This window comes from Megascapheus bottae, chromosome 21 (genome assembly GCF_031878675.1).
Source record: "Megascapheus bottae isolate mThoBot1 chromosome 21, mThoBot2.hap1, whole genome shotgun sequence".
In the NCBI taxonomy this organism is placed as follows: domain Eukaryota; kingdom Metazoa; phylum Chordata; class Mammalia; order Rodentia; family Geomyidae; genus Megascapheus; species Megascapheus bottae.
Window position 1 is genome coordinate 30,692,683 of NC_143529.1, and position 26,935 is coordinate 30,719,617.

The 26,935-nt window shown below is 37.9% G+C and overlaps 1 protein-coding gene across 1 annotated transcript in view; it reads right to left on the reverse strand.

The window, feature by feature from the left end:
• Positions 1 to 12,248, reverse strand: part of LOC150048863 (uncharacterized) — a 103,605-nt gene extending 91,357 nt beyond the window's left edge. Inside the window, exons 1-2 of the mRNA XM_090354403.1 lie at positions 12,089 to 12,248; positions 3,325 to 3,386 (exon numbers count right to left, since the gene is read on the reverse strand). Of these exons, the coding sequence (XP_090210529.1) occupies positions 3,325 to 3,386; positions 12,089 to 12,212 (186 nt within the window). The 5' untranslated portion in view covers positions 12,213 to 12,248. The remainder of the gene's footprint in view (positions 1 to 3,324; positions 3,387 to 12,088) is intronic.
• Positions 12,249 to 26,935: the final 14,687 nt, after the last annotated feature.

Sequence of the window (26,935 nt, forward strand, 5' to 3'; positions counted from 1 at the left end):
TGTTCATTCCCCTATTCATTGTGGTATTCTTTACCATAGCCAATATATGGAAACAAAGAAAGTCTTACCAGTGTATAAATACATGAAGAAGGTATAGTTTTTCTACATAAATACATACACATCTACACAAAATAAAATAGTATTCAGCCCTAAAAAAAGAAAATTCTACCATTTTCAACAGATATGAGCCTAGAAAGCATTATGGTAGATGAAACAAGCCAGACACTGAAAGATTATAACCACGTGATCTCTCTTGGAATTAAAAAAACCAAACTCACTGAAGCAAAAAATAGCATAGTGTTGCCTGAATCTAAAGGTGTGGCTGGCAGAGTGAATGGGAGATGTTGATCAAAGGGAAAAAACTTTCAGGTCTGAGATGAATATAATGCTGAGAATCAAATGTACAGCAAAGTACATCTGGTTAAGGCATTTCGTAATACTGCATTGTGGGCATGAAATTTTCTGAGAGTAGGTCTAAAGGCTTCTCAAAAAATTTCAGGTAACTGTGCAAATAATGAGTTAGCTTGATTTGGGTAACTGACTCACTGTTACACACATGGCAAGTCGTGAAATTGTACACATTTTTGTCAATTATACCTTGACAAACCTGAGGTAGGAAAACCGCATTAGATGTAGCCCATGTACATCTTCATTGCCCAGTAAAGCTATCAGGGGCTCCGTACCCATGCTTTCTAAAAGCGTAGCTGCTTCACTCGATGCCACTTCAGGAAAAGCACAGGGCTCCTCTTGTCTCCTGTGGTTCTAGGCCACCCTCCATGCCCACTACCAAAGGACAGCACATAGGAGGTCAAAGTAGTCTTAATGGTGGCCTTGCTAGATGGAAGGGAAACATGTAGACTACACAAGCTTTGCCCTCCTCCCCTCCTGAAAGAAACAATTCTGTGGCCATAGCCCTCAGGGGCTAAAAGTTTATTCTCCCTGGAGGCAGGATAGTGAGCAGAACCAATGAACCATGCGTTCCAAAATATCCAACAGTGGTCAATGTCAGCCTTAGCTCATAACTGCAAAAATCCACACTCACTAAGCAAGGGCATCTTCTCTCTAAAACCTCCCAGAGAAGATCTTTTTTTGTCTCAGCTTCTATTAGCACCAATTCTTCCACAAACTGTGCATTATTCTGTACCGTGCATCTCTGCCTCTTCCTTCTCCTGATGGGGTTCCCAAGTTGTGGATGACAGTCAGACTGGAGGAGAGAGCCCACAGGGACAACCTCAGCTTCACTTGACTATATCTGCAAAAGACCTTATCTACAAATAAGTCACACACACAGGTAAGAGATATCTAGATGTGAATATATCCCTTTAGGGGATGCAATTCACACTATAAAGTGCCTGAAAGTTTTAGAAGATCTTATGATTTCACTCTAAGAATCCCAAATTAGAAGGTGTCAGGTCTCAAACCCCTAGTATCAGATACAATGTTCTTCTTTATAGGAGAGGACAGAGCAAGGCAGACAAGCAAGGCAGAGCAAGCACAACATTCTTATTATGAGAAAGACACCTAGGAAAAAAAGAAAATGAGAACCTAGTTTATTTTATCATTAGAGTAAATGAACAGGAATTTGTAGGACAATTTTAATAACACTTCTGTACTAATCTAACATTTGTTCTATTCATCTAAGAATGGGTTTGCAGGGGCCGGGAGTTTGGCCTAGTGGTAGAGTGCTTGCCTAGTATGCATGAAGACCCAGGTTTGATTCCTTGATACCACATACTTAGGAAAAGCCTGAACTGGTGCTGAGGCTCAAGTGGTAGAGTTGTAGCCTTGAGAAAAACTCAGGGACAGTGCCCAGACCCTGAGCTTAAGCCCAGGACTAGCAAGAAAAAAAAAAAAGAAAGAAGAAAAAAAATGGATTTGCGTTACTAGATCCTCTAAAAGTAAATGTGCATATTTCTAACACATATGAAATTAGTGACCTAGAAGAAAATTATTTGCAGTTAAATATTTGACCATGTAGCATTTTTTAAATTCTCAATAAGCATACAAAGGAAAATTTTTAAAAAGTATTTTGGTATTGTTTTGCCTACAGGATTGGGAAATATGTTTAAAATTTTATGTTCTGTGTGTCATTCACATGAATGTAAATTACAGTTTTATGGACAGAACCCAACAATACATCAAGTACTTTGTAAAATTATTTTCTATTTTAATCATAAATTTTACTTCTGAGCAACTATTCTGAAAGAAAAGAAATATTACAGTGTATCAACTAATACCCATGAGAATCTCCTTTATACTCATTTGATAAACAGATCCAAACTAAATAAAGACAGTAGATAATAACAATGCCATGAGATAAAATATCGGTGTCATTTTCTTAAATGATGACATATAGTGAGGAGAAGCAATCTATAGATCATATACTGAATCTGATCTACTGAATATGTTGTAAATAAAGTTTTATCAGAATGCAATCTCATTCATTTAATCTTTCTCAGAGTTACATACTACAGGCAAAGTCACATTGCCCACAAAATATTAGTAGATTAGTAGATTTAGTAGATCACTACTATTAAAAAAAAGTTAGCAATTAAGTTTATTTCCAAAAAAAGCTGCAAAACAATGTGTTCCATATGACACTGAGGTTTTAAATGTGGGTATATTTATTCAAATATTTATGTATCTATGTGTATATTGTTTTATATACTGAAAATTAAGCCATTAATTTAGATAAATGTTACTCAGTATTTGTCTCTTTGAAAATTATTCAATTTCCCCCAAACATCCACAAAAAATTGTATTTATATACATATGTGTATGTATACATTTCAAATACTCTTAATCCAAAACATTAAATGATTTATCTTTGAACAATTTGCCATGATCGTGTTAGCTTCTGAACAATGAAGTCAATAGTAGTTTCTAAAGCATAAGCTTTTCTGAGTATTAAGTAGGAAATAATAGATGTAAACTGGGCTTGACTGTGCTGAGCACTTTCTATGCATTGAGAGAGATTTCACAAATCTGCTCACCGCAGAAAATATACCTGCAAAATCAGATCCAGAAAAAGTATGAAGAATTTTCCATCTAGAAGAATAGAGTCAAAGTGGGCTCTAATTTTCATTTTAGCAACCAGCCTGACTGTATTCGCAGGCTTTGTATAAGAATGGCACCTAATTTAATGAAATCTCTTAGATCTCATGCTTGGACATGTGTCAAAATCATAACTAAAATATTTAGCCTATTTGGCTTAAGTAGTTACAGTGTAAAAATCACAATTTATCAAAATCATCAACTGTTGTACAAAAGCTAGTGTTTTCTTTTCTAATCTTTTATTTCTTTAAGAAAAAAGAACAGACTCACCCTAAGTGAGAAAGCAGGCCTCATTTTGGACTTGTTTGCTAGACAGGCTCCATGGAAACTTCCTGTAAGAGTGAGGTATGATATGTCAGTCCCAAATTCTTCAGTTGTTTTCTGTCGTATATTTAGAGTGATAAACATTGTTTTGTCTATTCTGAGGTTTGATGTCTCTCCTGGAAAATATAATATTTCACGAAACCAGTGTGTGTCCATGGCTTCATCTCTGTTTAACTCTCTCACAGTTATTATTTTGCCCTGCTGTCATTCCAAATAAGATTGCAAATGATATTTTGAAAATAACATAAAGTCAGGCCAAATTCCTACAGACTGAAAAACTTAGGAATGCATAAATTAGATAAATTGTATGCTCTTGTTACACACAGTTAAAATTACTGTCAGTGCCAGCTGCCTTTACATCAAAGAGTATATTTTGATCTCTGTTGAACACTAGCTGCATAATCATTTAACATTCTTCCTAACCCTTTCAGTTTCTAGTCACCAGGAGGTAATGTCACCAAGCCTTGGAAATAACTGGAAGTCAAGTTGATTTTACTTCTCTGATTTATTTATTAGTGCAGCCATATTAAATATTATTGAATAGGCAAACCAATTCTTAAATATAGGGTTACATGAATAGAACTGGAAACTAAAATAGAAGGCATCCAAACTGAATAAGAGTACAAATAAAATGATGATGTGTATGCTTTAGACTGAAGCTGATTTTGCCGGAAACCAAAACATCCAGTTGATTTAATTAAAGAAAAGAGAAACTCAGTTGATCCAGATGTCTGGCATATTAAAGCCAAACATAAGGATGATTGATTGAATCTTTGACGTGGTTCACCAGATGTTTTAGCTTCTTGGAGATGGACGAAAAGAAAAGGGTTCTGAGGGGTTTGAATTCTTTTGTTTCTCCCTGTGTACTTGGTGAATGCCTTTGCTCACTATTTAGTTACTTTCTCCATCTCATCCTATCCCTCTTTGTAACAATGTCTCTCATTTCTTCTTGTCAGATGGAACCATTGGGGATATCTCAGCCAGACTGAGAACCAAATAATAAATCATTCCATTTCTTTTCTCCCCAAATGCATGTCTTTATGCTATCACTTGCCCCCCTTTTCCTGGAATGACCACCGTGTACATATATCTCAAGAGAAGGACAGGAGGACATATCCTGCCATATACATAAAATCTATCGGGATCAACTGAAATGATAGAGTCAGGAGAAATGTTCTCCCAAGGTATTATTAGCTTGATTGCCCTGCAGTATGAACACCCAATGTTCAGATTGCCTATAATCAGCTTACCCCATATTAAGAAACTAATGAGTTGATAGTGAGATAAGCTCTTTCCCGAAGGAAATAAATTAGACTGACAATTACAGAAACAGACAAAAGAGAGAAGAGAGAGACAGAGAGAATATAGCCATTTTTTGGAAATACTCCTGAGGATCTGCCTATGTATGCCTGAGTTCTGAATTATAAAAGCTTGAGTCTGAATTGCAGTGCACAGTGAAAAGTAGAGGCCAGCTTAGGTTTATACAGAAGAGATCCCATCCTCTATGGAATAATTTGAAAGAGATAAAACTGAAAATTTGGCTATATCTTCACTTTTGACGTGAAATTGATTTCTCATTGCTAGGAATCAGATACAACCTCTCCTTCGTGTCTGGGTACGCTTCACAAGTGTAGTCTGTTGATTGGCTTAAGTGTGTGTTGAGAAATATATTTTACCCACCTTTATTAAGAGGTGAGTGTCGTCAGCAATCTGGAACTCAGAGTCAAAATCCTAATCCCACTCAGTACCTTAACAGCCTCGAAAAATGGGATTATAAATACAAAGAACTAGTGAAAGTTTTGAGGGAAGGAAATTTCTCAGTAAAAGGTGTGCTTGAGACTTTTCTTTCTCAGATCAGTCCATTGACCCCTTGAGCTGTCAAATGGAGGCAATGAACAAAATAACTTCTATAGGGCCCCCAAACTGTGATGCAATCTTGTGTGCTTGAAAAAAGATTTCACAGATCTACACTCAAATATTCTAGGGAAAAAATATCCTATACACTTCCAACCCAAATGATGATGTAGCTGAGAGAAAGTCAGTACCCCTTATCTAAAAGTCTTGCTATGAAGTATGGTTTCCTGATCTAAAATAGCATTCCCCTGGTAACTGCAAGTGTGTGATTCCAAGGAGACTACCACAAAGGAAACATTGCAAATGCTCAGGATGTGTCGTGTTCAGTACGCTGAAACTACTCTAATTAACCTACATCATCTAATTAACCCACATCACCTGCACAGTAGGTCTACAAATCCATAAATTGAAACCACCCAGAGAAGGCTAGATTCCTGCCAGAACATTTACTCTTACACATGTTCACATGGCTCACTGCTAACTAAATCTTATTGTATGCCCATTGGATGCTTGGTTTATTTTCCCCTAATTGTGCCTATGTTCTGCTGAAGACCTCTCTCCCTTCAACAAATGTCACATTTTCACCTCTCTCACTTAAACTACACATACTAACTTCACTTTGCTTTGCAGGGGGAACTATTTGCTTTAGAAGAGATAGCACTGCACATAATGAAGGCCAAATACACACTCAGCAGATCACATGATTTAAACACTCCCAATTTTGATTCCACAGCTACATAGCCATAGCATCCATTTGTTTTCTGGAAGTTTTCTGCATCCTTATGACTGAGTTTTCTGTCCAACCCACTCTCTTGAATCCAATGAATCAACGCTCCCTGAATGGGTTGATCAAACTTATTCAATATGACATGGCTAAGTTCATAACAGGAAGAATTTGAGATATAACAGGACATGTTTTGCTGTGGAAGCCATGAAAATGTGTCTTTCCTTACGAGGAAAATACTTGGCTGGTGTTGCCAGCTGTTTAAGTCAAGGCAGTGCTTGTACAAGCTGCTCTCCTGTGAATGGTTGAATAGATGGAAGTACAAGCATCTTTCTTTGGGCCATTCTAAGCGATACAGCACAAAGCTTGAAAATTAATACCAGGTAAATCATAAAGCACTCAGTCTTCTCATTTCATACTTTAAAGCAATGTAAGAATCAATCAAATTCATCTCTCAACCTTAACCTATGCAAGGTTCTTCCACTCAATCTTGCACCCTTCTTTCTCTCTCATATCATGCTCTGACAGGTGTCCAGAAACTTCAAAGAAGTTTCATTGAGAATTGTGGACATTTAGACAAGTTGAAAATCTGCAAGTTGAAAATCTGCCTACTTCCTGCAGTGATGTCCTCTTGGAGTTTGGCAGGAAACATGAGGCTGTTGGCTCAAAGACAAAGGATACAGTTTTGTTTGGGCAAAAGTGCTCTACCTATCAGTATTTTCCCACAAAACCCTCAGAGTGGCATTAAGAATGCATCAGGTGGCACTCCCACACACAATGGAAGAAGAAGGATTGTTATTGTTTACATGAGGGAGCTTACAGAATCCGAATCTTTCATAATGTGCATGAAGCTTGCCTGGTTTTTCCTCAGAGAGATATCATCTGACTGAATATGTGATCCTCTGCTCTTGAAAAAGATGAAATCCCTATTTCCCAAGGATGCTCATTAAATATATATGCATGCATAACAAGAGAGTCTAGAGCAATGGCAGGAAATGCTCCAGCTCATGAGATGTGGGGGAACTTGAGACTCACAATACATTTCTATGCATACATTTATTTTCATTTTAGAGATGACTACTTCTACAATGTCCATATTAATATAAATGGTGATTTCAATAGTGAGATAGTATAAATAGAGAAGTTAAAGTGGTTAGATTAGTAAAAAAAATTGTATTTTGCCTCTACTTCCAACTTCCACTGTACATTGAAAGCACGTGTTTAAAACTGAGCCATGAATGGAGACTGTCTCAGCAATGAACCAATGACTGGGACTTTGAAAAGGGTGAGGTATTATTAGAATAGATCTTATATGAATTCTCTCCTTCTTTAATCAATGAGCTTGGCAAGGGCTACTGGAGCAGTTTAATAAATGGCTATGTAGCAGTTCTAGCTTCACATGGTAGTGACTCTCTCTGAATTTCTTGGTTCAGTCAATTTCCAAGCTAAGACACTCCTATAAAAATCATCCAGGTAGAAGAAAATAAAGCCCAAAAGTATTCATGTACTCTTCCCTTTCATTACATGAAAATAATCTTCCCTTTCATTACAACCATGTCACAAAATGTACCCAAATTTTGAATTTAAGGAATAGATTGATTAGCCCACATAGGGGCTAATGCCACTGAAAATTTTTATTATATACATTTTTCTAAGACAAGGGGACAGACCACAATAAGCAGGGATACATGTGCAAGAGAGGCAGATATTTGGATCGAGAGAGAAAATAGACAAGGGAAAGCCTTGATAAAAGTCTTTATTGTACTTTTCACAGGAAAGACAAGACAAGGCAGGGAAAATAGCCTACAACTGGTAAGTTTGAGATTTGTGGAATAGAGACTTACTGCCATGACCAAGGCTAAGGGCTAAATAATATTGGTTTCATGAGTGATACTTTAATAAATAAGATAGAGTAATTAAATGTACATCTATATATTTATAACATATAAATAAATATATACCTATTTACTTATAATATTTATATATGCATATCTTTATATACATATAAAGATATGGCTAGCTAGCTAGATTGTTGGAGGTACTATATCAGGATGGGTCAGTGTGCACATAAAAGGCAAGTTTCCACATGAACCCTTTGTTAGCTCTCAGATTCACCTATCTGGATGGGGAAGTCTCAGTTAGGAAAGCCAAACATGCTGGAGTATCAAGAATACAGAAAGTAAGACAAGACACAATGGCTCAAACCAGTAATCATAGCTCCTTGAGAGGCAAAGGTAGAGAGTTCACATTTTCAGGCTATGGAGGGCAAAAATAAACCTCAGTTTTCTCAGTGAGAAAATTGGATTATCCTGGTAGGAACAAAGTAGAACTGCTCAATTACAAAAATCTAGACCCTACCTTCAGAAAAGAAGCAAAGTAAAAAAAATTTGCGAGTGTGACTCAAGTAGTGGAGCGCCTGACAAGCAAAAGTCCGTCTCCCCTTGACTCTCTCTCTTTTGCACATTCTCACATTTTCCCTACTTTTCCACTAAGGAATGAAAGAATCTCTCAGATACAGTTCCTTTTGTTTATAACTTCAGCTTCCAGAACTGTGAGTTACATATGCTTCTTTCTTCTACAAATTACCCACTGTCTGGTACTCTCTCACAAATAACAAGAAACAGAATCAAGGCTAGGTAGAACATTATACACAAAATGCTTTTCATAATTTGCTTGAAGAAACAAAGAAAGAAAGAGAGAAAGAAAACAGGGAAGAAAGGCAGGCAGGCAGGCAGGCAGGCAGGCAGGCAGGCAGGAAGGAAGGAAGGAAGGAAGGAAGGAAGGAAGGAAGGAAGGAAGAAAGGAAGGAAAGTCAGGCCAATGTCTTCTAAATCCTTCTGAAGTATCAGTCAAGTATTAAAAATTTTTAAAACTCATCAAAAGGCAGAGCTTCAAGCCAGGCACTGGTGGGTCATGCCTATAACCTAGCTACTCAGGAGGCTGAGTTCTGAGTTCAAAGTCAGATTAGACATGAAAGTCCGTGAGGCTTTTATCTCCAATTAACCATCAGAAAACCAGAAAGGGCACTGTGGCTCAAGTGGTAGAGCACTAGCATTGAGCTGAAGAGCTCAGGGACAGCACTAAAAACCCAGAGCTCAAGTCCCACAAGGCACAAAAAAAAGGCAGAGCTTCAAAATAACACTTGACATGTTTTAAAAAGCATCCCAAAAAATTAAAATCCAGGTATGAGTTGTGATCATATTTCTTTATGCTGCTAAAAGCATTGATCTTTAAACATATCCCCCACATGCACCTATATGGTGAGAGTATTAGCAATGCAATAAAAATTGCCATGTACCATAATAGATATTTATTAGAAAGGCAAACCACATTTATCAAAAACTCTTTATTCAGAGTACAAGAGTGAGGACTGAATAACTGCATACCCAAAGCTATGGACATGGTAATGGAAATATAAACATAACTATACAGACATAAAAACCTATGACTCTATAGACATAATGTTTTATTTCTTAAATATGTTTCTATGACATACAAACCCTTAGCCTAATTTTGATTAAGTTCTAAATACTAAGTCCCAATGATTGTAAATAGAGTTTCCCTCCTTGAACACTTGTTTGTTAAACTTGTCGTTTAAAATATGATGTAAAAATCAACATTAATAAATTCTAAAAAAAAACCTATTCGTAAATTATGAGTTCCATTGCCCTGGGAACTGAAGTTAGTCTATGATGACTTGGGTTGGTCTACAGATTTTATTACAAAGCAATGCCATAAGCTCTTACTTTCATTTATGGGAGTCAATGATTCATCGGGTGCCTTGAGAAATCTTTATCAATTAGGTATGAAGGAATGTATTCCCTTCGTGATTTGTATCAAGGCTGAATGAAAACTACTTCTGCCAAGCATTATCCCTCATCAAGACATGCTTCCTATTTCTTCTCTCTTTTTTCTTCTGTCTTTTATGTTTTGTAGCCATAGTGAATTCTAGCTCCATTTTCTAAGACAAAGTATTTCCATAAGTGGTATTCAGGAAAATAACATGCTTCTAATTTGTTTCAGATTCTACCAGGGGACATAAATTCTGTGATCTGCTGCTGTGTTAAGGTTACAGAACATCACAACACAAGGAAAATACACATTATGTCTGGGTGGAATCCATCACTGCCACACATGATAAAATATAACTAAGAATCTGCTTCATTTGGCTTGAATGTATGGAATCTTGGCCTTAGTACACAGAACATTTTTAAATCCCAAGCAATCATCATTCAGAAGACAGTTATCACTAAGGTAAAACTAGCACCCTGTACGCTTTACAGAAACAGAAATACTTCCAAATATGTCAATGGATGATGTGGATGTAACATTTTAAGACTTTACATAACCCTGTTTACCAAACTTGATTTTCAGAATGGCAAACTACTTCCAGAACCAGCAATTGTTCCCTCTCACACAAATTGGTGCCTACAATAACAAACTGTTTTTCATTTATGGAGCTACAAGTTTGCCTTATCCCAGGCCTGTGTAGGTAGATCATAAACAAGTCTTTCACCAGCAAGCATTTATTTGGAATTATCTCTGATGATTGTTCCCTGAACTTCAACCTTGTGACCATAAACACACATCTGTAAGAATGTTGACTCAAAAATGGGGATTTTATAGATCACTGTAGCTCTGGAACCACTGGTCTATCTGCAACTTTGGCCTTGTAGAAGTCAATTGAAGCATACAAAGGTTAGTAGACAATACAGAGATGAAACAAACACCGATTTTCTAGAACACCCTCCTCTCTCATCAATAATCAAAACATAACATTACAATACATTTCCCTAGTTCATTTTAAAGGAAGACTACTAGCTGGGCTCAGGCCATAATCCTAACTTCTTGGGAGTCTTAGATACCTGAATTGTGATTCATTCAAGGCCTGTCCAGGAAGAAAAGTCCATGAGACTCTTATGTCCAATAAAATATATTTAAAAGGCTGACAATGGAGCTGTGGCTCAAGTGGTATAGAGTGTTATCCTTTGAGCAAAAGAACTTCAGGGACAACACCCAGGCCCTGAGTTCAAGTCCTAGCATGCACACACACACACACACACACACACACACACACACACACACTGTACAGAAAATCAAAGTTATGTTGACACCTTCACAGGGTTAGAAGAAAGTCATCATTCAGACACTGACTACTGAGCATCATAGGATATCAAGACATCAGTAACAAGACAGAAGGGAAAGGGAAACACTAAGTCACTCTACAATAGTTGAATTCATAGGTGATTTTCATCCAGATATGTGTTAATATATGTATTCACTTCTAAACATATCACATTCCATGAAATACATATATATGTCTATATGAAACAACTACTTTGATCCCTTGGCTAGAACATAAGAAGACTAATGTGTAAAGTTTTGAAAAATAACATTATTCCACAGGGTGATAGAACTATGCCTAATAGAATTTGCCACGATAATTAGTACCCTTTCAGTGAGAAGCCCCCAAAACATTCTTGCATATTCAAGATTACATAGGCTCTTAGTTTTTACAAATGGTTCTAATTGTAAAAGACACATGACAAGAAGGATAAAACTATTAGTGACATGTTTGTTCCTAGTTATACTTCTATGTGTTTCCTTCGAATCATATTGCCTATTTTTCATTTTGTGATTCACCTTTGATCTGGGGACATCTTGTTCTTTTTTGGGATAGAGCTAGAGAGGGTGGTCTGAAAAGAACACAAAATCTAATTTTAAAAAGGAGATATTGACCTTTGAGAAATATGTGAGCACTGTAAACCATAAAGACTTTATGCCTATAAAAATATTCTTGCAGAGATCAGCGGAAGATGGCGGCGGTTCAGTGTGAGTCATTCTGAGCTCTCACCAAGACACCAGTTCTAGCATCATAGGGGAAAGTTCATACCCAAAGATCCATCCTAAGTAAGCTTTGGCACCACAGAGATCTCAGAGAGGAGAAAGGCAGAAAACCGGTGCAAGAAGACAGTGTGAAGCAGCGCCAGCCCCTTGGAGTGGCTGTGGAGACAAAGCCTCTCTCCTGAACCTGAGCAGACAGCACTTCTTGGCAGCACAGACCTGTCGGCTCCAGACAGAGCCACACAGAGCATGCGCGAGGCCAGAGAAGTTACCAGGCCTTGAACCGACCTGCCAGCTTCAAGGAACCGGAGAATCCAGCAATCTGTGAGTACCTCCATGGACTTTTCCACTCTTGCTCCCGGAAAGGTATTGGGAAGGAATCCCCTCCCCGACCAGCTGAGAGCAGTACCATCTTGACCCTGCCAAACCAACTGGAGCCTGAGAAGTGGTGCTGGCAGCGTCATCATGCAAAAGGGCAAAGGATTTCCCATGGGCAGCTTAGCGGATATCCGCCCCCGGCACTAGCGGAAGTTCCTCCCACTGGGTGGGGCTGCAGTCCTGGTAAACAAGCTCAATGGTTTCCCTCATTTGTCATAATCAGTAGGAACCTTGGGCTCTCCCAGCAAAGATTCACAATAGAGCAAAACCTAGATACAAAAGGCCATATACTATGACGCTAAATGAAAGGACCTCCAGGATGTAGAAACAAAAGCCATATAATGAGTGAGTGTTGTCCTTAATGTACTATGTTATCTCTCATCTCTTTTGCTGTCCCTTGGTTATCTCATATTGTTACAGTATTTCACCTTGTTATCTGATATATTGGATATACGTTTTTGGTTATTTGAAATCAGATAGGGAAGGGGGGAATCAAGATGAGCGAGGGTGGAGGGAGGGAAATGGGGACCATGACATGAGAAAGGGTATCAATGTTTGTGAAGTAATGCACTTCCTGTCTGGTGAATATAATGTAACCCTTCTATTAATCACAATAAAAAATCTAAATTCAAAAAGCCATTTAATGAGTGATTGTTTTCCTTAATGTACTATGTTATCTCTCATCTCTTTTGTTGTCCCTTCGTTATCTCATATTGTTATAGTATTTCACCTTGTTATCTGATATATTGTATATATGCTTGATTGGTTATTTGAAATTAGATAGGGAAGGGGGGAAACAACATAAGCGGCGGGGTGGGGGTAGGGAAATGGGGACCATGACATGAGAAAGGGTATCAATGTATGTGAAGTAATGCACCTTCTATCTTGTGAATATAATGTAACCCTTCAATTAATTACAATAAAAATATAGGGCCCGGGAGTTTGGCCTAGCGGTTAAAGTGCTTGCCTAGCATGCACAAAGACCCGGGTTCGATTCCTCGGTATCCCACATACACAACCAAGCCGGAAGTGGCAGAGACGAGACACAACCAAACCGGAAGTGGCAGAAACGAGACTGCAACAAGCGACAGAGAGCGAAAGCAAGCAAGCGGAGCCCAACCGAGTGGTGGCCGGAGCGAGCAGGGCCGGAGCGTGCGGGAGCGAGCCGAGCCAGAGCGAGCGGGGCTGGAGCGAGAAGGGGCCGGAGCAGGGCCGGAGCGAGCGGGGCTGGAGCGAGCGAGGCCGGAGCGAGCGGGGCCGGAGCGAGCGGGGCCGGAGCGAGCGGTGCTGGAGCGAGAAGGGGCCGGAGCAGGGCCGGAGCGAGCGGGGCCAGAAAGAGAAGGGGGCCAAAAAAAAAAAAATATATATATATATATGAAAAAATATTCTTGCAAGGAAAATACTTTGAAACTTTTGACAGGATAAGTGAAGATTTTCTACAAAACATTAAATATCAGAGCATTTTTAACTGTTCGAAAGCCCTTTTATCATTGAAAATGGAAAATTTTACCTCAGAAGAGACCTAAATTTCTTGGGATTTTTTTAATGAAAAATTAAATATAGAAAACAAATTATTTACAATGAGAAAGTAAGTCACAAGAAATCCAAGATTTTTTTTTTGAGATCCAAGTTTTAACAGCTGAAAAAGTATCACAAATCTGAAACAAACTGAATTATACTTTTATGCAAATATCTAACACCTTCATGGGACTCTATTTTTTTTCATTTTTGTTTGTTTGTATGAGAGAAGGATATTCTAGCTTAAACTCTGGGCCTGACCTAAACTGAGCAAACATTCTACCACTTGAGGCATGTCCCAGCCCTTTTGTTTTGTTTCTACTAACTTTGCTTAAACTGGTCTCAAACTCATGATCCTCCTTCCTCTGTCTCTCAGATAACTGAGATTACAGTCATATGTCACCCACTTGATCTATTCATAAAGACATATATTCCTATGTATATATTCTTATATATTTTATTTGCGCACTCTAGTATGATCTCATCATACATAAACATGTCATATTATCATGCTCCTATACAGAACACAAAATAATTGTAGCCTTTCAAGGGTCATAATCAATGAAATGTATTTATCATGGGCTGTAAAAGTTCTTTTTAGTTCTATGGCTAGTATTTCTTAATGCCACAAACATTTCTACACTATTGTCACATTGAGTAAACCTCTCAATCTTCTCTCCTGTGTGAGTATGTTCATTGTTTGTCTCCGTGATGATCACAGTACATCTCTCCTTGTCAACTTCATGGCTGACAGTACAGAAGGAACCACAAATTATAAAATGATTCTTCTGTTTACTGTGCTCTGTGCCAAAATATTTCATATTAAACACCCATGAAATTACCAAGAGCAAAATTACATTGCTCTTCACCTAAGACTCTCCTAGCAGAGGATTATAATAGCACAAAACGTAAGGTCATATAGGTTGAGGCTAAATGAATGGATTTCCAGGATTGTTATTCTTAATGTACTATGTTATATTTCTTCTCTTTTGTTGCCCCTTGGTTAATCTGATATTGTTACAGTATCTGACTTTGTTGCCTAGCATATTGTATATACGTTTATTTGTTTATTTGAAATAGGAAAGGGGAGGGGAGAAAACAAGATGATTGGGAGGGGGTGAGGGGAGGAAAGTAGGGACCGAAACATGAGAAGTGGTATCCATGTGTGAAATGCACCTATTATCTGGAGAATAACCCCTCTATGCATTACAATAAAAATATAAAATTACAAAATCACATTGTGCTCTTCGTACCATCCTGTGACACTTTGCAAGTGATCAGACCCATACCTAATGAACGTGAAGTTTCGAATGAGATGGATCATAGAGTCCACATTTCTTTTCCTCCATCTCTCTCCTCCAATATGTCCTATGTCTAGTTTTAGGTCAATAAAATAATTTACTTCTAGAATATAATCACCACAAAGCTAACTATTGAATGAAGATGGAAAATATTTAACCTTGCAAAATAAGAACCATAATAGATTTTTACGGGAATAGAGCTTTAAATAAAATGCAATATGATGTGACAAGTACAAAGCAGAAACAAACGAAAGCTAAGAAGGCATTAAAATGCACCTAGCCCATATCATGTATTATTTTTTACAGACCTGGGGCTTGAACTCCAGTCCTGGAGCACTAGCCTTGGATTTTCTCAAAGCGAGTGCCCTACCACTTGAGCCATAGCACCACTTCCAGCTTTTTCTCTGTTTGTGGTATGGAGGAATCAAATCCATGGCTTTATGTATGCTAGGCAAGCACTCTACCACTAGGCCAAACTCCTGGCTTCTATCACATATATTTTAAAAGAATATCTCATTTGACTTCCTTCTGAAGCAAAGCCCATATGACAGCAAAATCTAACTCATAAAACACAATTACAGTGATAAAAAGCCACTGCAGTATTTACAATAAGTGTCTTGAAAATGACTGAAATAACTTTTATTATCTTGTGAAAGATGTCATTCATTAGTTGTGCTAAAGAATGTTATAGCTGAAAACTTCCTTTTACCAGTTAATTCAGATCTAATCAACTGTTAAGGCATTTCTTGTTCAAGATCTTTAACCTCCTGTGGGTAAAAGTCATGGGTGTAAATATTTATAGAACTCCACAGCAGAACTTCTGTGTTACAGTTTTTCCAGGTATGAACTGTCCTCAGAGTTTCCTAGAATTGTGTTCCTGCTATGATCCATAGCATTCAGAGGCCCTCAATTAATTTAAATTAAAACACTCTGGGAGGAGCATTCCAAATCAAATTCATTTGTTATTTTTGATATTTGTTTTACTTTGCAGACACAATTTTTTGTTATTTTTTTTCTCTTCTTTTTATAACTGATAGGTTATGAGAGAACATATAATAGGACTCGAGGGTGAGATGATATAGAATGCAAATATTAAACTGATACAAAATATTTCAATGACATAAAAAATGTTGCACATATTTCTGAGTGCCAGTTCATTATACCTGTAATCTGAGCTGCTTGGGAAGTTAAGATTGGGAATCTCAGAGTTTAAAGCCAGTCTAAGCAGAAAAACTCACGGGATCCCCTATCAAATCATAGCTGGGAACAGTAATATGCACTCATCATTCCAAACTACTCAGCGGGAGCAGTAGGGAGGAGAAAGGCCTGGAACGGAGAATATCACGCTGAACATAAAAATCCGGCAGACTCCATCTCTCTGGAAAAGAAGATAACTACAATGGTGCAGGCCTATCATCCAATTAATGACAGGACGCCTAAAAACAGGTAGATGTCTGTCCAGGCCTACACCTGAGTAGAAAGCTAGACACTATTTCCAAACAACCAGCAAAACTTTAAACTGGAGCCAGGCACTGTGACTCACCACAGTAATCCTGGTTACTCAGGATTCAGTTCAAAGCCAGCACCACCCCCCACACACACACACAAAAAAAAAACTCTGTGAGATCATATGTTTAGTTAACCAATAAGAAATATGGACAGGATGTATGGCTCAAATGGTTTGCATGCTAGCCATGAGCATAAAAGCCAAGCAAAAGAATAAAGCCCCACATTCAAGCCTCAGTATCAATACAAAAAGAAAAGAAACGGAAATGGAGCTAGACAGCAAGATCCTCAGTGGTAGAGTGCCTGCCTAAAAAGCATGAGGGCCTGAGTTCAAATCCCAGTATTGCCAATCAAAAATGGTGTTCACATTTGCATTTTTGGCTTATCACTCTTGTCTCCCCTCAGTTTCTTCCAGCCTGTCAACTCCCACATCTATCCAATATATACTTGCTTTTTCCCATTCATTTTGGGAAACTTCCTTCTGATTGTTGAACTCTAAATTCTCCAGGAATATGACCTACAGCTTGCTTTCTTTTTTCTTTCTTTCTTTTGGACTCTGGGCCTGGACATTGTCCCTGAGCTCTTCAGCTCAAAGCTACCGCCCTATCCCTGAAGTTTTCTAGTGGTTAATTGGAGATAAGTCTCACGGACATAATTTATTGCCCGGGCTGGCTTTGAACTGCAATCCTCAGATCTCAGCCTCCCGAGCAGCTAGGATTACAGATGAGAGCACCGAGCCTGGCTTGCAGTTTAACTTTCTGTACCCAGTTATCAACTTCCTCTCTACTACTTTCTTGTCTTTGGACAGTAAGCATGCTAAGTCTTCTTCATTACCAGACACCTGTATTTTACCCCGTGTCTCCACCTTCTTCCCTCTCTCCCTGTCCTCTTCTCTGGTCATTTCTTATTTCTTCATGTTCAACTCATACTGATGAGACTCCAGTGGGCTCCAACCCCCACCATACCCAGAAGAGGAGTAGTTCTCAAGCATCCTGGAAGCTCCCCACATGTAAAGGCTCAAAAACATCTCTGAGCTTTACCTATTCTTCCCTTTTCTGCAGCATCTCCTGACCACTTCCTGCTTTGAATGGAAGACTCACTCTTCTTGGCAGTCTGAGATTTTCTTGCTCTCCCTTCAGTCTCCCTTGATGTCTCTCTACAAGGGTACAGCCCCACATGTCTCTTCGCAGCCCTCTCCTCACCTAGAGCTTCTCTCCTTAATCAATAGGCTGGTGGCTTTCAAAGTTAGCTCTGTCCAAGACCGCTCCTTCTATCTAATTACATGTCCACATTCACAGCAGACATCTTTTCTTTACTTCCTGTCTGACGCCTTGCTTTCCCACCATTGGTGGGTGCTCCATGAGCACAAGCATTTGCTAAATTTGCCTCCCCAGTTGTCAAACAGATGAGTCACACTCGGTATGTTGAACAATGCATTTGTTTTTTGCAGTACTGAGAAACTGAACTCAGAGTCTCGTGCTTGCTGCAGATGCTCTATGCTTGAACCATATCTCCAGCCTCCCTTTGCACTGGTTATTTTATATTTTTTTTTTGCCAGTCCTAGGGCTTGAACTCAGAGCCTGAGCACTGTCCTTGGGCTTTCCTTAAGGTCTACCACTTGAGCCACAGCACCACTTCCTGCTTTTTCTATGTATGTGATACTGAGGAATCAAACCCGGGGTTTTGTGCATGCTAGGCAAACACTCTACCACTAGGCCAAACTCCCGGCGCCTTTGCAGTGGTTATTTTTGAGGTAGGGAATAGCTTTACCTTGTGCCTGGATAGTGCATGAATTTCTGTGCTCCAACTGCCTTCAAGCCATGATTTACTGATCTCTGCTCTCAAGTAGCAATGGTTACTGCCTAGAGCCACCACAGAAAAATCCTTACTCTTACTGCAATAACGAACCCCTAAAATTGGTCTTTCTTACATTTTCTGTCTTCCACATTATCCATCTTGAATTTTACTGACATCCTTATATCTTCCTTTTTCTTTGTTTCTTAAACATCCCTCCATTTTCTTAAGTCTGAACCTTTCAAGTTTTTTTCTTACCTTTCTTTCCCTACCCTCCCATGATAATGCACTCATCAAGTTCAGATGATCAAATTCCTTAAATACCCCTTGACTCTGAATTTCCTGTTTCCTCTATTATCATAATCTTACAATTGTTTTGTTAACTTCCTGTTTCAATTCAGTCTTTCTTCCCTTCCACTACCATAGCTAGCTCAGGGCTTCTTATAAGGTGAAAATTGTCACTATACGTTTTGGCTAAAAGCTTCTCAGTAGTCCTTTAAACGTGTGTGTTTTAAGTTCATGACCATGTGAATGTGTATATGCATATTTGTGTTTGTGCACAGTGTATACATATATATATGTATGTATATTGTGTATGCGTATACATGTGTTTATATATGCATTTATAGATGTATGTATGTGTGTGTGTGTCCCTGGTCTTAAATATTTGTGTTTGAGAATGTGTGTGTTCATAGCATATGTATGTGTGTGCAGGTGTACATATAATTGTATGTTTGTATACATGTTGATGGGCACGCCTGTATATAAATACTGTGTATAAATCTACAGCATGCTTGTAGATTTGCAGTAGTGCATGTATATTCATAGTTGGGAACATTCCTGTGTGTTTACTTCCACAGGCATGTACATGTGTATCTGCTTGCATGTGTTTCCTGGGCCTGTCTATGTAGTTGTATGAATGTGTGTCTATATGTGCTTGTCGGTCATGTTTATGTCTGTGTGTATTTAAAGATACCAGTACTAATTTTCACAACCAAAGATATCCTTGTGGTACAGATGTCTTTAAGTTTTATCCTCATGGAAGCAAGGAGGAGCTGTGTATATATGCTTGTAGCGACCTTCTTTGACCTGGTCTCTACCTATTTGTCCAGCCTTATTTCATATTGAATCCCGCCCCTTCCGAGTGCTCTCCACCCTACTTCTGGTTTTGCACTAGAATTATCAGTTTACTCCAAAGCAGAATTGCTGGAACATCTGACTGAGAGTTGTGTCTCCATCTCCACAAAACTCAGTTCAGATGTAAGTGCCTTGTAGATCTTCCTGTCACCATAGTCAATGTAAGCCAGCTCCTTTCTTTCTTCGTGTTTAATTCCGCCATGACCTTGATGGTGTTAGACTCTCCTGGGTATACCTTTTATCGTATCCTAACCATTGCATGCTTCATAAGGCCCCCCCACAGGCAACCCCTCATAATTGACTATTTCAAGTTGAGGTTTGTAGTAAAGTCAAGCAGAAAGTACAGCAAATTCCCACATAATCTTGTTCCTGCCAATATACCATCAACCTTTTACATAAGAGTAGGAATTAGTCAAAACTCATAATCTTACACTGACGCACCATCAACCAAAGTCTCCACAGGGTCACCTCTCAGTGACTTGTGTCAAATATCAGAGTGTTGTTTAGAGTTGCTTCACTTACCTGTCCTCTCCCCACAAACCTTGCATACCACTAATATTTTTGCCTAGGTTGGCCTCAAACTGATATCTCCCTGCCTCCACCTTCCTTGCTCCCCTCCTTTATTCTGGTACTTGGGCTTGAGCTGAGGGCCTCACACTTGCTTAGTCTTTTTTCTCAAGACTAGCACTCTACTGCCTGAGGCAGAGATCCACTTTTAGCTTTTTGCTGATTAATGAGAGCAAGGATTCTCTCAGGTTGTCTGACCAAGCTGGCAGCCTCCTGAGTAGCTAAGATTACAGATGGAAGCCACACAGGCACCCGGCCTCTTACTTTAAAAGAATAAGAAGTAGAAACAAGTTATCAGCAACTTCAACCTCAAAATCTACTTAGTCATTTTTAGACTTGTATAAATAATTTTATAACATGAAGAATATTTTCTACAACTGTATATTTGTGCTTTGCTTTGACTTAGAAGTAATCTTTACCCCTAATGACTGAATTTTTCTTTCCTTAAACATAGACCTCTGATGGCAATTACTTGTTGCCATTCTCAACATGTTGTGTTTGCATATTCATTGATTCCCTGACATCTTCATTCAGCAAGGACTTACTACTGATGCTATACCCTGTGCCACATACAACAACTATCTTATCATTCATGACTGAATTATCCTAATTCAATAATTACAAATCAAATGCATATACTTTTATTTGCACTAATAAAGATTATTTTGACCTGGTATAAACAGGGATACTCAATTGGTCCCATAGTGGTCCCCATCAATTGATGGTTAATATTACCACATTTCTTTGTCATGTGAAGCCAACTATCAGACAAGCATGTGCACTAACCCAGTATTTCCACTTCAGAGACACAAAGGACCCATCCTAAAATTAACATTCCCTAGCCACATCTCAGTATACCTCTAGCGGGAACCAAGAATATATACCTTTAACATCTTTTTCTGGTGATTTGGATGTATATAAGGAGTTGCTTGCTGAAATGACATAGTTCATGTAAGATTAGTAGCAAGCAGGTAGCTACCAGATGCAAGAAATGCCTCAGTAAAAGCAATGAGACACTTACATTTAATGCTCTACTCGAAATCAAAACTTTCAGAGCATACCTAGTTAAGTATGAGTTCACTAGCAGTGGGAACGTAATCAAAGTATCTCAAGAAGTTCAAACTGCTAGATGAATTGTACTGAAACTGAAAAATTATTGTCTTACTAATACAGTTACATTGTTTGGGTTGAAAGTGTTAGAATTTTTTCAATCTGAAAAACTCTGGTGTCATTTTTTAACCACATAAAATTGGACATACAGTGACTAAGTTAGAAAACTCAGCAGTTGTGGGCTAGGATGTAGCTCAGTGGCAAAGTGTTTGCCTAGCAAGTGCAAAATCCTGGGTTCAATCCCCAGTACCACAAAAGAAAAAAAAAATAATAGTGTAAAAAAGAAAAGAAGATCAGCAATTACATTTAAATCTGCACAAGTGTCCAAGAATTTTATAGAGAGAAATGATAGATCGATGACAGACAGATAGATAGAAAGATAGATAGACAGATGAAAAATATATTAGAAGAATTTACTGAAAGATGAACAACAGCTAGTTTTACCCCAGCTGTACAAAGAAGTAGGCAATATACAGTTTCAATACTCAAATATCTAAGTCCAAGATGTTCCAAAACGCTGAAAGTTTTTGAAAACCATCAACATTACACTGTAAATGGAAAGTTCCACATGTGAGTTCAATTCCCACAACAGATAAGAAGAAAAACAAACAGGTGCATTTAGCATGTTGTATAAGATCACCTCAGAGCAGAGATCTGCAATAGAGCAAAATCTTGATACATAAGGCCATATAATGTGAAGCTAATTGAAAGGACCTCTAGGATATTGAAACAAAAGCCATATAATGAATGATTGTTGTCCTTAATGTACTATGTTGTCTCTCATCTCCTTTGCTATCCCTTGGTTATCTCACTTTGTTATCTGATATATTGAATTTATTTGTATTTGGATATTTGAAATTTGATAGGGAAGGGGGGAAAACCAAGACGGGAGGGGGGTTTGTGGGGGGAGGGAAATGGGTACCAAGACATGTGAAAGGGTATCAATGTATGTGAATTAATGCACCTTCTATCTGGCAAATATCATGTAACCCTTTTACTAATTACAATAAAAAACAAAAAAGGAGAAAGAAAAAAAAAGATCACCTCAGATCATTTGCATCTGGTATATATACAACATAAGTGAGTTTAGTTATTATATTTTATTCCCAGCCTCAATATACCTTATCATGTATTTACAAATATCCCAAATTGTTTTTTTAAAAAGTGAAATCCAGAAACACTTCTGGTCCCAAGCTTTTCAGATAAAGTGGGTAAATTCATCTCAATCCATGTAAGTGAATTCAATTCCTACTGTCTAATGTGGTTTTATGCCTTCGTTGATGATCTTGATATGATTGTACTCCATTATTACTTAAATTGATGGCCAATAATAAAATTATCCTCTGGATTGAGGGACAGTAAGTGAGTATTTAATAGTTCACGATGAGATCAGTTAAAGCTCATTAGGACTTTGGGAGAAAAGCATATTTTTCCATTCTTGTGTTTCCTCCCTACATGCTTATGTTAATAGTTATGTGTTCTGAAAAACAGTAATTATCATACTCTCACTTTTCTAGACATATTCCCCTTTTCCTTTAGGTGGCTCACACTTAAGGAAATGCTTACAGAAAGGGACTGGATGTTACCTCATGTATAATTGTTTGACATCTGGTTAAAGATAGCAGTGTTATCAACTACACACAAGTGTCTGGTGTACATCTGCTAAAATTATTCTTTACTATCCTTCTGCTTGAGATCTTTTAACTGTTACTGAAATGAAAATTCTCTGCCTGAAAGATCAATGCTCAAAACTCATATTTCTTACATATTTGTTTAGCGGTGCATCATTATCAAGCCTGTTAATAATAGTACCAAGGACAAGTTCTGGAGATTTTTCTGAAGGGTAATTATGATTGTCTTTCTTCTTCCCTATACTAGAATCTTTGAAAAGGTTCGATCAATAAGAAGCCAAGAAACAGGAAAATATCCAATTATGTAGAAATAAAACAGATATTTAGACCAATCACATACCGATATAAGTAAACTGACTAATAGGACAGCCAAAAATATTTATCAGATAAACTTCATGCATTTGTGTAATGGTGAGAAATTCTGCTCTCTCTAATCACATGTCAACCAATATTTCAGAGTCCAAATCAATCCTTTCTCTCAAGGAAGCCTTTTCTGTTATAATGAGACCTATTCTCTAAATATCTCCTAAATGTAAGCTTCCTAATGGAAAAATAAAAGAAAACATGCAGAGAGATAAAAATATGATTATTTCTTTGGTAAATGTATAGTTATTAAAGCAAGATTTTTACATAGAAATATGCAGAAGATAAAAGAGGAAGCTTAGTAGAAGTATTTCTGAGAATATTTCATATACTAGTGAGCCTGGATTTGTCAATAACTTTTCTTCTATGACTTGGATTGAATAGGTAGTTTGTCTAGTTCAGGTTTAGCTCTTCAGTCTCTGTAAGTATAGCTTGTCACTTATGGTCTTTATGTAATTAGAGTATAAATGATGATTGAACATCTCACATTTGTAAGAAGCTGTGTTAGCCCAATGCTGATTTCAAAACTATTCCAGAACAGTCCATACTGAGGGAATTTAGATAACCCAGTAAGGAGAGGGGGAAAAAAACTACACAAGAAAGACTCCCCCTAGTAAAAAGGAAGTCTTAGGTTATGAACAAAGACATAAGCTTCATATTTGTTCAAGAGAAGATAAGAGAAGTTTGCAAAAGATTGAGGCTTTAATGTACAGAGTCGTAAGAGCAGAGAAGATTTCAATAAGCAAAGAGGAAGAAGAAGGAGATGGAGGACAATCTGGATGCAGATGCCTGACAGAGGAGAAGTACAACAGCAGCAAAATGTGATGAAGAATAGAGAGCACTTATTATAGAGGGATGAGTGTGGAGACAGAGGAAAGAGAAACACAGGCACTTAGAACGAATACAACCATTCTTTGTCCTAGTTTCTTGCAAGCTTTCAATGGGGTTGTATGTAGGCAACTCACATTAAGAAAGGTAATTTACATGTTCTGCTTCAAATGCTCATCTTTTCCAGAGAGAAAGAGACAGACAGAAAGAAAGAGAGAGAGAGAGAGAGAGAGAGAGAGAGAGAGAGAGAGAGAGAGAGAGAGAGAGAGAGAGAGAGAGAGAGAGAGATGAGAACAAAAAGCATCTAACCAGATATCTGGGTATCCTAACACTTGGCCAACTGGTCATATTAAATTAGCATCACAATTTTCTGTCATGGCTAGCAATTTTACAAAATCCATTATTACCCTGGTAGTATTTTTTTTTTGCCAGTCCCAGGCTTTAGCTCAGGGCCTAAGCACTGTCCTTGGGTTTTCTCAAGGCTAGAACTCTACCACTTGAGCCATAGCACCACTTCCGGCTTTTTCTATGTATGCGGTACCAAGGAATCAAAGCTGGGTCTTCCTGCCTGCTAAGCAAGCACTCTACCACTAGGCAAACTCCCAGCCACACCCTGGTAGTATTTTAAGAATTCAAAAGTAATGTTAATATTTGCTTTGATCAAATACCAAAATTCACCATTTATCCTTTTAGCTATAATGAATTGGATCTCACATTAATTATACAACTGGTTTTGGTTTTTGTTTATTTGCTTGTTTTGTACCTGTACTAGGGAAGAAACAGAGGGCCGGGCACTTTGGGCATTTTCCGTCAGTGTCACTCTACCATTTGAATTATAGTTTTGCTTCCAACTCATTAATGATATAGCTAGTAATACTCATTGTGATTCTTGTGAATACACTAGGGGTCTATATTGTTTCTCATGGAATTTATTAGACATTTGTAAGAAAAAGATATGATACTGTTAAATTATTGAAGATCCTTTAGAGGATCAGAATTGTTAATTTTTTTGCCAGTCCTGTCCTTGGGCTTTCTCAAGGCTATACTATAGCCCCACTTCTGGCTTTTTTCTCTATATGTGGTTCTGAGGAATCGAACCTGAGTCTTCGTGCATGCTAGGCAAGCATTCTACCACTGGGCCAAACTCCCAGCCCCATAGAATTGTTATTTTTAAAAGGCCTATATGGCCTCCTCTCTCCTCAAATCTAATACCCTTGGCTACAGTGTTCTCAATCCCTTGAAGTTAGACCAACACAATGAGATCTGAATGGTCGATTTAAATTGGAAGAATCAAAATATTCTGTTCCAATGTGAGAGCAAATAGAGTAACAGTATTTGAAGACTTGTGATGATAAATAGTACTGGGAAGCAAAAACAAATGGAAAGTGAGGTCATAGTTTTAATAGTAGGTGACTGCTAGATTACTGATAGCATTGAAGACATATCAAGATTTTCTTATGATAAAATGTAAAATGTCAAAGGGAGCTAGCTCAATAAAGCATGCATGGGAAGGCTAGGGGATGAGGTATGCAAAATATGAAGAGGGAAATCATTTCAAAAAGAAAGGAATGGCCAACAATATCAAGCATGGAATTTACCCTTTGCTCTTTGAGAGAATTTCTATCCTCAGGTAGAATTTAAATATAGGGAGATGAGAATTATTACACAGAAATCTTTAATAAAGTTAGAAATTGCATATGTATTCATTACAAATCTGCACATTATGTTATGCATATAAGATGCTTAATTCTTATTGCTTTTCAATGGCGACATTTCAGTTAAATCATATCTTTTCCCATTCCCATTTAGTATGTAGTTGCCTACAGAAAAACCTTTAATTTTTATAAATCTACATTAAATCTTAAACTAAAAGCTACTACACGATATGTCAAGAGAGTAAACGTACACCAGATAATCATCAGAAATTAATGTTCTTTGTCTTGAAGATGAGGAATCACCAAGTCATAAGAGTAAACGCTTGCTTCCAAATGATTGATTTTGACATTGTTTCCACGTTTGGAACTTCTGTCCCTGCCCTAGTGACATTGTTCCAGGCTTTTACTATTTATCCTCAAAGAAAGAATACAGAAAACTAATGATAATTAATTGGGGGGAGAAAAGAAACAGTGAGAGTTCTATTGAGCCACTTAAAGAAAAATATTTAATGAATACATTAATGGAAACAGACTTTGAGGCATTTTGCAGAAAGATTTCTTTTTTACATGCGGTAAAATGCAGTTAACATTTCTATGTTGGCATGTTTTAGATTATTTTTCGAGTGTTCAGTTTTTAAGCTTTGGATGATAAAAGATATGCACGACTTCCCTTGGGGTAGCTGCTGGAAGCCAATGACAGGGGACAGAGGAAGAGGCAGAGACTAAGCAGATCAATACGTAGTAAGTAGAGTGTTAGCAAAATCCACAGTTTCAGAAGTAAATAGCAGATCAGCAGTATTCCAGATCATGAGAGTGAAGTAACGGCTCTGATGAAGTGGAGCAACTCAAGCATAGTTTGACCAAAGGACCTAGGAGGCCCCATACAAAAGAAATTGTTTTGTTGTTGTTGTTTTCTTTTGCTTTATTTTGTTTGCCCTCCACTGATTGGATAATTTCATCTTGAGCCATGGGCACCTCGATGATTTCTTATCTAGAATTATTATTCTAAATGGGAATTTCTGAACCAAAGGTAAAATGCTGACCAATGAAGTCTCTCAGTTCCCAGAGAAGGTCTTTCCACCTCTTGTATCCAGAACTGTATTCAGTGCTTTTCAAAAGATGCCAAGCCTTGACCGTCAGCCTGGAAGCACTTAAATATCCACCTACAGGATTTATTCTAACAGTACACACAGGCTTGCTAAGATAGATTTCAAGCCCTCCATGAGCTGAAATTTTATTTGCAGTGGAATAAGCATCACTGAAACCCAGTCTCAACTCTCTTGTCAAGCCTTGCTTTTTTGTTCATCATTCATGGCTGCTCACCTCAAGATTTGTGATCTGTACATC